A 15,768-nucleotide genomic window follows, 5' to 3' on the forward strand; every position below is an offset into this window, starting at 1 on the left:
AGTTCCATTATAATAAAATAAGAGAAGAGACAGTTTGAAGACACGATTCATTAGCTTTGCGCCAGTGATTTAGATAAGGTTAAACCTCTTCAGAGTCAAATACAAGATGAATAATCTTAAGTGAACATAAAGCTCATTTTAACAATGTGATTTAGATATATGCTTCTCATCTTTATCTGCCCATATTGAGGTGCCCCCATTTTGTCTGCTAAAAGGAATTCCCACCAAAGTGAGACTTTTTTTTTTATATCAAGCTAGGTAAAAGCTTGTTTTAGGGACAGGGCTATAATATTTCTATTTTTTTCAAAGGAAAATGAAAACCTTAATTTGGAACAAACTCAAAACAGAATAATTACTAAAAGGAAGATAAACACTGAATTTGTAATTCAAAACTGTTTTTGAATCCTCAATAGGAAATGCTCCATTTATATTACATTGTAAATCGAGGAAGCATTATGCCAAGAGAGAAATGTGCTCAGCTGAATGGAACATATTGCACTAAAGAACACAGTGTTAAAATATGTATAATAAATAAATTACCCTTCTGTTATTCAATATGTATTTGAGTATAGTAGTATGTTTATCTTTACTCCTTTGAACATGAACACATTAAATCCATACTTCAGAACCATGTCCTCTAAAATATACTATGTATACAAATTTTCTTTCCCCTACCAGCTTTCCTTGCTTTCAGAGTTCAAGGGCAAACTCTAAAAAGGTTACACGTTCATCATTGCATAATAGATTCTAAACAATTAAACAAAGAAACCCAAATAGCTGTGAGCCTGGCCTTTTCATAATCTTCAGTTTCTCTCTACTTAACAGCACAAAATGACAGTCTGAAATTTCAGAGGGGGAAAAACGTCTTAAAAATAGACGATCAGACTTTTACACACACTGACATCACCTTTTAATGGTTAGACAGGATGGCTCAGCTTCTACAGCGACAAGTCTCTCATGTGTTCTCCCCATTTTATAAACAATACAAGCCTCTCTCTTTCTCCCCGACTTCCGATGTAGATTTTGTTGTTGTTGTTTAAAATTCTACCCGACCCTGTCATCTCTGAAGCTTCCGCCACTCACAGTTAGTCTTCAATAATAAATGATAAAAGGAAATGGAATAAATTCCCCTTAATGAGGAAATTTTCACCTGGCACACAGGAGCTGGGGAAATCTATTAACTGACTGGAGGAACGCCTGCAGCTTCGCAATTACCAGGGGAGCCCGCGTACTTCACTTGGTCCTCTCTTCCACTTGACTGGCTTTTATCTGATCCACCAACTCACAAGTAATACTAAACAAATTTCCCTCCAGATTGCACAAACTCTAATGTGAAAATGAACACTCCACTTGGCCTACAATTATGGGATGGACTTACAATTTTATTATTATCTTCTTTTAAAAAATCCCCCAAAAGGCAGAAGCTAAGAAAAACACTAGGCCTGATGTTCAGTTATGACACCAGTTTTAACAAGGAAAGAGAACTGAGAAAGATGTATGTGCTCTGTTCCAAGACCCCTCACCAGCCTCTCCCCTGAGTTTTACAGAGCTTCACTGATTATTTTTGGCATTTCACAGGTTCAAGACCATGCCACAATCACAATAATGCAATCAAGTGGAGAAGTTGTCTTCTCATTTTTTCTGTCAAGGAGACAGGCTGTTACCTCTTTCCTTGAGAGAAATGAAAAAGACATTTTTCAAAAGCAGCAGCAGCGTTTAGAAAAGCAAAGGATAAAACCCAGGAAATTGGGTAGGTACTACTATTTTCTCTTAATTTTTGAGAGCACCATGCCTTATTTCTGTACAGCAATGAGGTCTTTGGAAGAGTTAAAGAAAAGCTTGATCTGTATCTCTCATGTCTGGGACAAACAGTGATCCGATGTTCATGTGAAACCATGACAGTATGAAAAGTATTTATTAGGATCTGGGTTCACTTAGCACTATCACAATAATGCTATAAAATTGCAAGTGCTGATTTTCAAGGGATGACACACTTAAAATTATACTTCACCTTAAAGGCTACTACAAACAACAAAATCAAAACCTAGAAGAAAACCTTATGAGAAACTGATACAGTAGATATTTTTAAGTAGGCAATTTTTTAATTCCTGAATCCTATGTTCATTTTTTTTTTTTTTTTTTGCGGTACGCGGGCCTCTCACTGTTGTGGCCTCTCCCGTTGCAGAGCACAGGCTCCGGACACACAGGCCCAGCGGCCATAGCTCACGGGCCTAGCCGCTCCACGGCATGTGGGGTCTTCCCAGACCAGGGCACGAACCCGTGTCCCCTGCATCGGCAGGCGGACTCTCAACCACTGCGCCACCAGGGAAGCCCCCATGTTCATTTTTAACCAATCTTTAGTGATCCCAATAATCCAGAAATATTGTTATGTAACTTTTAATCTGGTAAGCTCATTTATATACATCATTAATATATGATGATTATAACATCATAATTATATTTTATGAATACCAAGTAATGAAAATGGGGAAAATAACCTAATATAGGTTAGGTTAATCATAATTTTTGAGCCTTAATAAATCACATTTTGTATCTCAGTGATCTCTAGTTGAGAATGCTGTGACTCTCTTTCTCTGCCCTTGATTGCTAATGATGGAAAACAAATGGAAACCACCTAATCACAGTAATAAGACTTGTCCATTAGTATATAAAAAAGTGTTCTGCTACATTAAAAAGAGCAGGCTTCTACTAAGAAAACAGCTTGCACCTGATCAGATTGAGCTAAAAGGCAAAGTCTATACTATGGCATATTGCTTCTGTTATTTCTGCTTAGAAAATTTATTTATAATTTTAAATACACTCAGTGTATTCTTTTTCAAAAATTAAGAGGATGTATTCAGTAAGCAAAATCCTGGATTTTTCCATGAATATAGGTTTGTTATACATCCAGAATTTAAATCCAGTGGATAAAAAGAAATATTGTATGAGGCCCCAGTAGAAAACTGACATTGAATGAGCATCCTTTGATGTCACAATAAGTTTATTTGGAAGTCCTATATTTTAAAACTTCTCCATCATCTTTGTTTAAAGCAAGTCACGTTTCCACAGAGTAGTTTTCCAAATACCACATATGTTGTCCCAAGCAACAAATGTATAATGTATAACAAATGTGTAACTTTCTTTGACTTTTAGAAACTATTACTTAGAATCTTATTAAAATTATTTACTTAAGTGAAGCCTATCTACTGATAACTACTGCATAGATTTCTTTTCTTGCTAAATGTAACTTATGAAGAAATAATTTTTCACCAAAGTTTTCTAGTTCTTAAATGAGAAAATGTAAGCCTTTTCTAGAAAGGGGAAAAATAAGAAGCCATTTCTAGAAAAATTGTAGAATTAAATGTAGAAAAATGTAGATGTAGAAAAATTCTAGAATTAAATTCCTGATGTCATGTCACACTAGATCTATGATAATTTGAGGATTACTATGTACATGGAAGTCAAAAATCTTTATCACTGAGGGTTTTTCAGAAGACATATAATACCCAGATAGCAAAAATTCTCATCTATTTCATACTAAAAACTATATACTCAAGAACTGAGTGAGTAGCTCCCTCTTCAAGTCACCTAGAGTTAAGTATGGTCAATTAAACCATACCATCTGCTAAAGATAGGTGGTAGGTAGGGTATGAGGCAGTATGGGCAATATCAACATAACCATGTGATGGCCATTATGTTATCATTACTATATTTACATAGGCAAATAGTGCCTAACTGCCTACTTCAACCCAAGATAGGCCAATATCACTGACTGAATCTAAAGTCAGGCTTCAACTATGCTGAGAAAAAAAAAAATCTCATCAATTAAATGAAATCATAAACGTGTCAAGTGTTTAGCACAGTGCAAAGTAGGTAATAAGTGCTTCATAAATGCAAATGCTAGAAGACAGGAAAAAGGGAAGGAGCAGACACAAGAGAGGAGAAAGAGGAAGAGAAGGAGAAGAAGCAAGATGAGGGGACTTCCTTAGTGGTGCAGTGGATAGGATTGCACACTCCCAATGCAGGGGGCCCGGGTTCGATCTCTGCCTGGTCAGGGAACTAGATCCCACATGCATGCTGCAACTAAGGAGCCCACGTGCTGAAACTAAGGAGCTGGTGAGCTGCAACTAAGGAGCCCTCCTGCCGCAACTAAGACCCGGTACAACCAAATAAAAAAATAAATATTAAAGAAAAAAAAAAAAAGAAGCACGAGGAGTTCAGCAGAACAAAACTGGCAAGCCACCTAAATGTGGTCTCAGCACCTCAGCTCTTCTAAATCTCTTCCCTCTCTCTGTAGCATTCCTGTATCCAGACCTTAAGGGGTGAGACCCACCACACTTTGTATCCCCTGCAAAGCATAAATGATCACCCAGACGTTTACTCCGCTGTTGGGAGGCAAGGCTACTGTCTCACTCCTCGAGATAGGCATCACCCACTTCAGCTCCCAGGGCACTAGCGGAGGTTCTGCGCCCATAAAGGCATCTCAGGTATGAATGAGAAGGTGAAAAATCCTGAGGGCCAGTGAGTGATTATCTAGTATCTGTAATTATAGCTCAGGCAGACTATTTTGTCTATATTTAATTTCCATTGTACACTTCAGGAGCTTTAAACTCACACCCGCATTAACATGGAAGATAAGGCATTTACATTTTATTTAAAGAAAAAATATATGTACATGTATGTATGTGTGCATATATACACGCACGTATATATACTGTCTCATAAATACAGAAAAATTTAAAAAGGAAATTCTTATGCTAGCTCTCCATACTCTTGAAAATTCTGTTTACATCTCTTAAAGGTGACTCACCAAGGCTTTCTGCGTTCCAGGCCCCCGCGTTTTCCTCACAAGAGTTTAGAGAAGGGCACATCTCTTACAAGGCTTCTGCTCTAAGTGGGGTCAACAATTCAGGCAGGGAAACACGCAGCTCACAACTTGACAGCTAAGGAGGAGCTGATCTCCAGCTGTCTGATTTAAAAGTCATATCTCTACAAAGAAGCTTTTGAAAAGGGTTAGCGACTAGAACTGAAGGCAGAAGCCCTGGGCTAGATTTCTTGCTTTCCTCTGACTGGTGTGACATAAAGTATGACACACACCTCTGTGTGACTCAGTTTCACCACCTACAAAAATAGAATAGTGATTATTTTCCACCTGTATTATAACAGAAATTCACCTTAAAGTCACCAGAGAAATACAAATCTCTGTATCATAAGTGTTATGATTATATACTTTTCACCTTAATCTTCTTTGCTGGTTAATTTAATCAGAGCCTGCACTACCACTGTACATATTTATGAATATTTCTCATAAAAAGTTTTCTAGAAATTTGAAATTTTGAAAACTTAGATAACTTTTAAAATCATAACTAGGTAGGGACTTCCCTGGTGGTTCAGCAGTTAAGACTCTGAACTTCCACTGCAGGGGGCGTGGGTTTGATCCCTGGTCAGGGAACCATGGTGTGGACAAAAAAAAAAAAAAAAAAAAAAAAAACTGTGTAAATTTTGGCTTGTTCTCAACAGGCAATAGAGTTTACAATGTCCATGTAAGTACTATAGTGCTCCCAGTATATATAATTTCTATTTGACTATAAAAAACAATTAGATATATCCCTTTTTATTAGAAAATAGTCATTCAGAGACTTCCTAGCTAATTAGTAAATATACAGTCACTTAAATAACGAAAACCTAGAGATGCTGATTTCCAGTGTCTTCCAACACAGAGTTTATATTCTGTTTATTTTATTTTATTTTATTTTATTTTTTTGGCCACACTGTACAGCATGTGAGACCTTATTTCCCCGACCAGGGATCGAACCCATGCCCCCGGCATTGGAAACACAGAGTCTTAACCACTAGAAAGTCCCCAGAGTTTATATTTTGGACTACACATTTTCCAATTAATAATTTTGTGGGTCCCTTGAGCAACCAGGAATTGTAATATATTTTCCTCCACTCCAATCTCCCTTCTTTGGCATGACTGAAAAATTCCGATTTTCATTTTCTACCAAAAATATTTTTTATTTATTTAATGGGAACATTATCATACAAATATTATTGAGATATTATTGAGATTTTACTCTATGCAAGGTCAATTTCCAAGAAAATAGATAGTATATAAAGAACTGAAAATCATTCTTATCTGTTTCAGAACTGACACTATTCTTTAGAATGGTGAAGTCCATTCTTCATTCACACAAATCAGCAAAAGCTTTTAAGAAAATCTTATAATAAAAGTATATTAAGACATGGTATTTGAAATTTGCCCTAATGGAATTTACAGATTAATTGGAGCATCCTCCTAGTATGTAGTAATTACAGAACCATGAGCGAAATTGTGTGGCTCCAACTATAACATACATTGAGCAAATAGGTAGAGAGTATTCACTTTAATTTCTGTTCACAGCCTTAATTTCCTTATAGTAAGATTCTCATTTTTATGAAATACAGCATAAATATAACAAAATAATAGCAAACACGATTTGTCACTTCCTGAGTACAATTCATCCATTTACCTACTTCTTTCTCATTGCACATTTGGTCCTTTCAGTCTAGCTCCTACTCTTTCCTCCCCATCATCAAATTTGGTGGACTTGCTCAGTTCTCTCTCTCTCTGCTCTCCCTAAACCATGACATATTGTTGACAGTGTCTTCCTATTTATTTATTTATAATTCTCTCTCCCCTTGGTTCCCATGGCATAGAGATATATTGAAGGAAAGATGCTATCCTTGGATTCCAAAAGTCCTGAACTCAAATCGTGGCTTCCGTGTGCACTTCCCCTGAAATCTTGAAAAATTTATTTAAATGTTCTGAGTCACTGTCTTGTTTATAAAATATGGGGTAGGGTTGCATACCTTCTAAGAACTCTTAAACCGTGACTTATATGAGATAACTTAGATACAAAGATCTTAGAGCTTCTTGGTCCATTAAAAGCATCCTGTCTTATGTATACCTAAGCATATACAAATCTTCAAAAATAGATTACAAACCCATTGAAGGCAACTAACAATACCATTTGGTCTAATAACAGCTCCTAATAAAGAGAAATGTCATCAAGTAAATACACAGCCTATCATGCTGAGATCACAGATGTTGACATATGGATAATCTATTAAATCCTGGCTATTAATAGATACATACATACATACAAATTATGAGTATATGTTATTTTAAACCAACTTAAGATTTTTGGAACTATCGAACATATAAGAATCAATAAGCAGAAAATATATAATGTTTATTTTATGAATGATGTGAACATCAGTCTGAAAACATTTTAGGTGAAACATGCATCTTGCCCATGCCAGACTCAAGTTCTCTCTCACTCTTTCAAAATGCATAATTATTTGTCAAAAGTATGAAAGCACTGTTTAAATAATTAATTCAATGAGGGTTCTCAGAACATTAAATATTTGTTGTAAAATTTTATTCACAATATACCTGATATAATAAATTATTAGTTAGAAAAATTAATAGAGGCTTGTCAAATCTGTGACATCGCCTAAAATATCACATGGAACATAAAAACAAATTAAAAACAAAATGTATTTTTGTCATTAGCTCACGGGCATGGAAATTCCCACAGTAATGCTCCTCTTTTCCAGAAGAAAAACTAACCTTTTTATGTAAGGTCCAATATTTAGTATTCTTGAAGAGGTTTATTAGATAAATGGTTTAGGGTATGAAGACAAACCATAGGATACTAATATGTAGTAACTAATAAAATTGTTTTCCTTTAGAGTCAATTACTTTATATATAATATATATTCATCTTAGCAGCATGGCTAACTAGTAAAATAAGAGAATATGTATTTTTTAAACTAGGGTGAAACTGAGAAATACAGTGTGAGTTGATAGTGAAGTCAGAGGACATAAACTGTTTTCTGCAAATCAGATCAATGGGTTCCACTAAAGTGTCCAACCATCTCTATTCTCATTCTACATTCAAAATAATAAACACCCAAATACTTTGTGTGTATATATATATATATATATACACACACACACATATATATATACACATTAGTGTGTGTATGTATGTGTGTGTATATATATATATGTATGTGTGTATATATATATATATGTATATATATATATATATATATACTTAGTGTGTTTATATATGTTCATATATATATGAAGGTCCACAGACTGGGGTGGAGAAAACAACACATAGTATCACAAGCATATATCATAGTAAAGGATCATAAAAATTATAACACGTGATTATACATTATATATAGTGAAATGTATATTTTTCTCTAAATTGCTTCTATATTAAATACCCTTTAAGGCTAATTGCTTACTGTTAATTTTTTCTACCAAAAAGTATAAATTATCATTAGAAAGTAAGGTACTGATCCTTCTCTGTCTTAAGCTTAGATTTTGTTTTTTTAATTTTTATTGGAGTATAGCTGCTTTACAATGTTGTGTTAGTTTCTGCTGTATAGCAAAGTGAATCAGCTATACATATACATACATCCACCCTTTTTTGATTTCCTTCCAGTTAGGTCACCACAGATTATTGAGTAGAGTTCCCTGTGCTAAACAATAGGTTCTCATTAGTTATCTTTTGTATACATAGTAGTTATGCCTAAGTTTTAATGACTTTTAGGTGACACTTTTCCCTAGAAAACTTCAATCAAATACAAGCACAAAACGCTCTTGTCTGGTTTTGCCACGCCTCCTGAACAAGTTAAATAAAAAGTCAATAGAAACTAACGTGTGTAGGAGAGAACATTCAAAGGGAGTGTTCCAGCTAAGGTGACACCTGCATTATTACATCTGCCAGAAGTTTGTGGCTGCAGGGAAATGGCCAACTTTACTGAGCTCAATTTAGCACTTGAATGCCCAAGTGGAACTCACCAGGCTTGCCCCAGATTGTTTTCCTAAGCTATAGCCACACCTATGACTTTTCAGCACTCACCAATAGATGTAGTTTATCACATTGAACATGGTGATGTTCAGATGAAAATTAGGTCCTTCAAAAGCACACTTTCCTCTTTTTTTACTACATTGTAGCAATAAGTGGCAGTGAAGGGGGAAGAGAATATTAATATTAATATTATCAGAATTAAAAGTTAAAAAAAACCCAACATATGAGCCTACAGAATAGTAGACAAAAGCAATTTCTGAATAACTTGCATATTAATCTATAGTAAATTGTTTATATCAATCATTAATAGAGAAATAAATCCAAAACTTAGCCACATATATGGTGCCCCAAAACTTAGCCACATATATGGTGTAAACTGTATCACAGTGATCATATCTCCTACTTTTGAACATCTAAAATGGATGAAAACAGAGTCCTTTTAAACAGTCAAGCATTATTTTGCTAACATAAATAGCAGCATTGTGCAAAAAAACACCAGAGAGCAAAATGGACCATACTGGGAAAATTGCCCAAATTGAATGAAATGCAAAAGAACAAGCAGTCATCATAAAGTGCGGAAACTTTCCATTTTAACATGGTACAGCACAAGCAGTAGATGGCTGCCTTCTTTAAGCTAATCACTGAAAGAAGGATTCAAAACTTAATTCAACTTAGTTCCAGTCAGTAAAAGAGCAAAATTATAGAACTTAGGCAGGTATAATAAAGTTCTTCAGCTACACATGTCAGTCAGAAATAGCAAAAGAAACTAAAAATTAAAATAAAGAAAAAGAATGTAAAAACAAGTTATAGGCAGAAGATAGGCAGGTGCTCAAAGCTGGTAATTAGCATATTCACATTTTTTCTTGTGTATTCAGGTTTTTTTTTTAAGTATCATAACTGTCTTTCAATCTAAAATTGTTAATCCAACTTGATATTATAAATAAAAAGGTTTGGGGTATAGTGTCTTGAAATAGTTTTTGCCCACAAAGAAGATTTACTACAGTTGACTAACTTCCTTACTTATAGTGAAAGGGGTTCAACTGTGATATTTTTGTACCTGTGCTTATCTATTTATTACTAATATTGTTGAAACCTTTATCAAATGTGCTAGTTCTATGATGATGGGACTATCATCCCTTTATTAAATACTGTCACTATGCTGGAAGTGTCTACTACATGTACTCTGATTTCCTCCAGATGTTATATAATTCACCTTTCCACATCCCTAAACATATATATATATATATATAAATATAATACATATATGTGTGTGTGTTTGTGTGTGCGTGTGTGTACACATATACACATACTTATATATAGCATAGGGGTTAAATATAAAACATCCTAGGCTCTGGAGTCCTGCTCAGGTTTGATCTCAATTCTGTCATTTATTAGCATGTGATATCAAGGACGATGCTAAATATCTCAGAACCTCAGTTTACTACCTATAAAATTGGGATAATTACTGACTTTCTTAGGTTGTGGTAAGGATTAAATGAAATAATGCAATTAGAACAGTGCCTGATATGTAGTCAATAAATTCGTTGATCATTACCTTACACTTGGAAGGCGTTTGACGGAATCAAAATTCAAGTTTCTGTATTAACACATAGAGTTCTAAATCCATTATTTTGCTACTTTAGAGAACCAGCTATATCAAGAGAACCTGCTGATAAAGACATCTGACATATTTATCTGTTTGACTTATACTACCTGTGCTTCTGTCCTCCAATCCAGTTTTATTTGCATGACTAGAATTGAATATGTCTACGTACTAATGGGGGAAAGGATTACAGGTGAGACTTCTGTAATTTTTAATAGATCAAAATAAATGCATTTTTCTTCTAGTGAAAATGCTGTATGGGAGGAGCATTATGTGTAAAAGAGTCAATGTTGGGGCTTCCCTGGTGGTGCAGTGGTTGAGAGTCCGCCTGCCGATGCAGGGGACACGGGTTCGTGCCCCGGTCTGGGAGGATCCCGCATGCCGCGGAGCGGCTGGGCCCGTGAGCCATGGCCGCTGAGCCTGCGCGTCTGGAGCCTGTGCTCCGCGGCGGGAGGGGCCACAGCAGTGAGAGGCCCGCGTACCGCAAAAAAAAAAAAAAAGAGTCAATGTTGGTAAGATGAGTGAGTATGGGGAAAATAGATACACTAAAGTCTGGAGAGCTTGGTAGTGAAAGCCAATGAAGAAAGCTTTTGAAAATGTTGCAACTACACTGAAAATTCTGACAAGCTCAATTTTCCTAAACTACTTGCAAAGTGATCTGGTAATGTGAAGTTAATAGATCAAACATATGAATCCCAATGCATATGCATAATAGGCATTGGAATCCTCCATGATACAACTCACATCACATTGAGTAAAGAGAAACTTTTCAAAACCTAAAGAAGTCCAATGTGAAGTATGTTATCACTCTAGATCGATTCATTCCACTACACTAGCTTATAAATTTGGGGAACTGCCTAGGACAGTCAACTTTCCTAGCATGCCCTCGGGAAGCAATACACAGCTTAAGAAGAAAAAGAGAAAGTCAGTGAACTGAAGTATAGAAGAGAAAGTTTTTGCTGAAGCTGTCTGAATAATGATTAACACCTAAGTTGGTAAGAATGGATATTGCTCTGGAAGTTTCCAGAGGGTTGCCATTGCTATAATCATGTACTGAAGATAACAAACTGAGTTCTGATGGAAGCAAGCACTCAGAGCTGGGATGCTGAGGGATACTGAGTTGATTATTCTAACACCTAACTTGGCCCATCACCCTGAAGAAGACTGGGATTTCATACTTCATCCTCAACATGATACATGTTTATCTCCACCCTTCAAGGAAGTAAGAAAACTGTAACTTCTACTTTCTCATAGACATGTAAAACTCATCCATTATTTCCATAATGCTAACCTTGTTACAATCATTGTTTTTTTTTTCTCTATTCCAGTCTGTGGACATTCACATATATACGTAATACGTGGGTATATTCTATTTGGAAGTCAAATTCTGGACTTCATTTCAGGTGACTATATATAAATGCAAGTAATAGAGTGTCATCAATTTAAGTGCTATTCTCATCTTCTGCTAGTGAATGTATTTATTGCATTTTAGAAGAATTTTAGCATGATTAACAACTGTAAAGTGGGAATTTTTGTTCATTATTATAACGGAGTGCTATTGATCTTTTGATAAGAATGGTATTTGTATCACTAGCTATCATTACTTCCTTATTTAAAAAAACAGGTCTGGTATTAAAATAAGTGACAATGCATCATAAAGAAAATTAAGAAATGGTACATTGCAAAATATATATGCAAATGCAAATCGTGACTCTGAAAATGAGTCTTAAAATGCATATATCAGTATAACAAGTAGCATTTTCATTTTCAGGGGGAATAAGAGAAAACTTTCTTGGACACTCATCATGTGCCAAGGGTCCTTTGCATTTATGTCATTTAAGCTCCACAACAAAACTATAAAGGAGACATTAGCAGGAAGCATGTGAGGTTGGAGAAGTGAGGGAGGTGATGTGCCCATGATGCTGCAGTTGGTAATACTGTGCACCCACGTATCTGACTGGCTCCATAGCCTGTGCTCCTTCCAGCGCACAGGAAGGAACCGGTGAAGCTTAACCCACGTCTAGCATTCTACACTTCATCCTCTCTTTAAGTTTCTCCTTTCTCCTAATTAAGATCCCCACTGCCCATTTTCCCAGGAACTTATATGAAAATTGCAAAGGGACCTGGGCACATTGGTACCAGAGACATGTTCAGGCAAGATAATTTGGGGGTCGGCCCAAATCAGACCAAATAAATAGCTACTTCCTGGGTCTACATCTAAAGTCAGCCTTTCGAACGTGGGAGCAGTTGAAATTTTGAAACAAATCACAGATAAAAATGAACGAGCTGACCTTAACCTTCCTCCAATATATAACTCAGCCATATAATGCCAACTGTTATTAGATAGCTATTACTGTTGGAACAGTATCTGCCTTGATGACCAAGCCTCTCTGGATATTAAGAGGCTGAAAAAAAGCAGACGATGTCATAATCCAGGCTAATCATGAAGATAATCAAAATAGGGCAAAAACAAACAAACAAAAAAATGTAAGTCCTGCACTCACCCACCATCAGTTGCAATATCCTTTCAACTTCAGATCCCAATGTGCCACAGAATGACTGAGACAGGTAGCTTCAGTAGCCATCTGTTCTTATTCTATTTATCCAACACCTCTAAATAACAGTCATTATTGAATTGCTATGTGTGCATCTAAGATACTCAAAAAAAAAGGACGTAAAGTGTCCATCAGATAATAATAAGTTCAGAGTTTAGGTTTACTAACACCATGAATCCTCTGTTGAGGTCTTGAAGCAAGAGACAATTTTAAGTATTATGTTTTAGAATCTTTTAAATTATTAAGTTGTATATAAAAAATTATTGTAGATGATTATGAACAATAGAAAAATCTCTATTTACAATTATACTTATGCCAGAAAATGGAGACTTTATTTTAAAATGTCAAATTAACAGCAAAAAATGCAATAGAATGTTGAAGTCAGAACGATGTTGTAAGTGACCTATGACTGTGAGTCATTCTAATAATCCTCCAAACAGCTTTTTCACTATCAATATACACTTATTTCTGCTTAGTTAGAGTTTCAACCTGCCTTCTGTTTGTAACAAAAACTATTCAATTAAAACATTGAATTTGTCCAAAAATCAGAATGTATATCAAGTGGAAATTTAAATCACCATAACATCTGCTGTTTTTCACCCCAGGACTCTTCCACTGCTATGGTTGGCATACTGTAAGTTTCTAGCACCCTCATGTGGTTTAATTGGAATGGTTTCACAGGCATTTGCAATCAGTTGTCTGAAACTGAAAACAGTGGAACAGACTATAATTCAACACAGAAGTTCTGCTGGCATCATAAACCAAGAAAGGAAACCTCAAGTCAGCAAAATTCTAAGATGAATGTATAGGCTCAATTCTTAACTTCTATCTACTGTTCATTTTATATGATCACTACAAAGGATGACTTACAAGCAACTACAGCTAGTTTCATTTTTGGCAGATTGGAGTCCCCCATTTTCAAAACTAAGCATTTGTTGTGGGTGATTGTTGAATAGATGAAAAAGAACCTCCTCTGCTCAATAAGAAAAGCAAGTGCCCAGTTTGTGTACATTTTTATTGCCCAGTTTGTGTACATTTTGATTAGGTAAACCCAGTAACCCGATTATATGTTGCAGTTTCTAAATAGTCGAGAAATCCAGGCTTTGAGAGCTTCCACTGTTTTCAACATTTCAAGCAATTAATTTTTCTACATTTACTAAAATCATTTGAGGATAATTTCTGCAAACAAAATTTTTCCCTCTCTAAACATGTGCCTAGGCTTGTAGGTGAGATTTCTTTACAGTAGTAGTGTATTTCAAAGCCCTCTTAAAGGGGAGAAGCTAAAGAGAATTACACTGTCTTTCTTAAACTGGTAATACATGTTCCTGTTATCACAGATCCAAGTTTAAAACCTATCTGTGACTTCATATGCCTGAGCTGCCTCAACAAACGATGTTCTCAGGAAATAGAAAAAAGCAGATTTTAAAACACTGACATTATCGGAATATTCTGAACATGAAATAAAATTTTAAAAATAATTGGCCATAAAGGAGATAAAAATGCAAATTAGTGAGAGGTAAAGAGTCTATTAACAAAAATTTAATGTGGCTTATTTGTATGCTGAACTGGATGTCCCAATGTTAAAAATATCAGTAGAATGCAAGAGGAATATGTTTGCTCAGCAATACACAGCAATACGTAGGTTGATATTAAAAGAGAAAAATAGACTTCAGAACTTGGAAAATGTATAGAAAACAGAAATAGTATTCATTTCATTATTGATTAATAAAATTTAAATCTAGGTAATGTCTGGTAATTAAATAGCACATCAATCCATAAATGTACACCAATTTTTGTAAATTCAGAAGACCTAATAAAAACATCACTATGTTTCATGTCAAGGGTAGGGCAGGGGTAAAAGACGATTAAAATTATTAATAGATGCCTTTAAAAAGGTAAATGTCTAAAAACTGCCATTTCTTCTGGTTATGGCTATTGCTTTGCAGCATTGGCACTATTTACTTCACAGAAGCAGAATTTTGGCCAAATGTGTAAGGGTAAGAGGAAGACAAAACTGCACAGAAGATACCTGGAGTGAATCAGAGCACTAGTGCCTTACCTGTTGAGCCCTTTTAGTGTCTTTTCCATGCTTAAAATGTCACGCATCTTATACAAAAACCACTTGTCAATGGATGTGAGCTTCATAATCTCATCCAGGGACACATTGTCTTCCAAGGCCTGCCAAAAGGAGAATAGATGCTTTCTTTGGCAAACATCTTATAAAGGTCTTATTTGGTTGAAAATATAGCAGCCATTCCTCTCCATGTTAAGAGAGCCTGAGGCTATAGACTGAGAATGAAATTGATATCACATCGTTGACGTTCCTCCCAATAAACCTACAGATACTGCCAACTCTATCCACAAATGGCACGCACAGGAGGTACTGTGAGTTCATCAGAGTAGTGTGTGCTCAGAAAAATCTCTGTAACAGGCTCTGCTTCCCTGCTTTTTATATGACTGTGTTACCAATTATATTCTAAATCTGGTATATCTTTTTGGCATTAAAGAGAATATCTTGAAACTATAGTTACTCCAACTTGGTAAGAAAATGTAGAATCAATATAATGATCATTTAGCTTGTATTTTGGATAATTACCCTTTAGCATATTTAGCACATTTTTATCACTTCATTCCATATTCACACAAACCAGTCATTGAGAATTTATGGATCACATTTGGCTTGGTGTTATTTCTCTCAAATATTTCCTCACAGAAGACTTCAAACAAAAAATTATTT

General features: G+C 35.4%; 1 protein-coding gene across 1 annotated transcript in view; it reads right to left on the reverse strand.

The window, feature by feature from the left end:
* Positions 1-15,768, reverse strand: part of CPS1 (carbamoyl-phosphate synthase 1) — a 134,288-nt gene that overhangs the window by 54,826 nt on the left and 63,694 nt on the right. Inside the window, exon 21 of the mRNA XM_060106069.1 lies at positions 15,091-15,209. Within this exon, the coding sequence (XP_059962052.1) occupies positions 15,091-15,209 (119 nt within the window). The remainder of the gene's footprint in view (positions 1-15,090; positions 15,210-15,768) is intronic.

The sequence above is a fragment of the Mesoplodon densirostris genome, chromosome 8 (genome assembly GCF_025265405.1).
Source record: "Mesoplodon densirostris isolate mMesDen1 chromosome 8, mMesDen1 primary haplotype, whole genome shotgun sequence".
Lineage (NCBI taxonomy): Eukaryota > Metazoa > Chordata > Mammalia > Artiodactyla > Ziphiidae > Mesoplodon > Mesoplodon densirostris.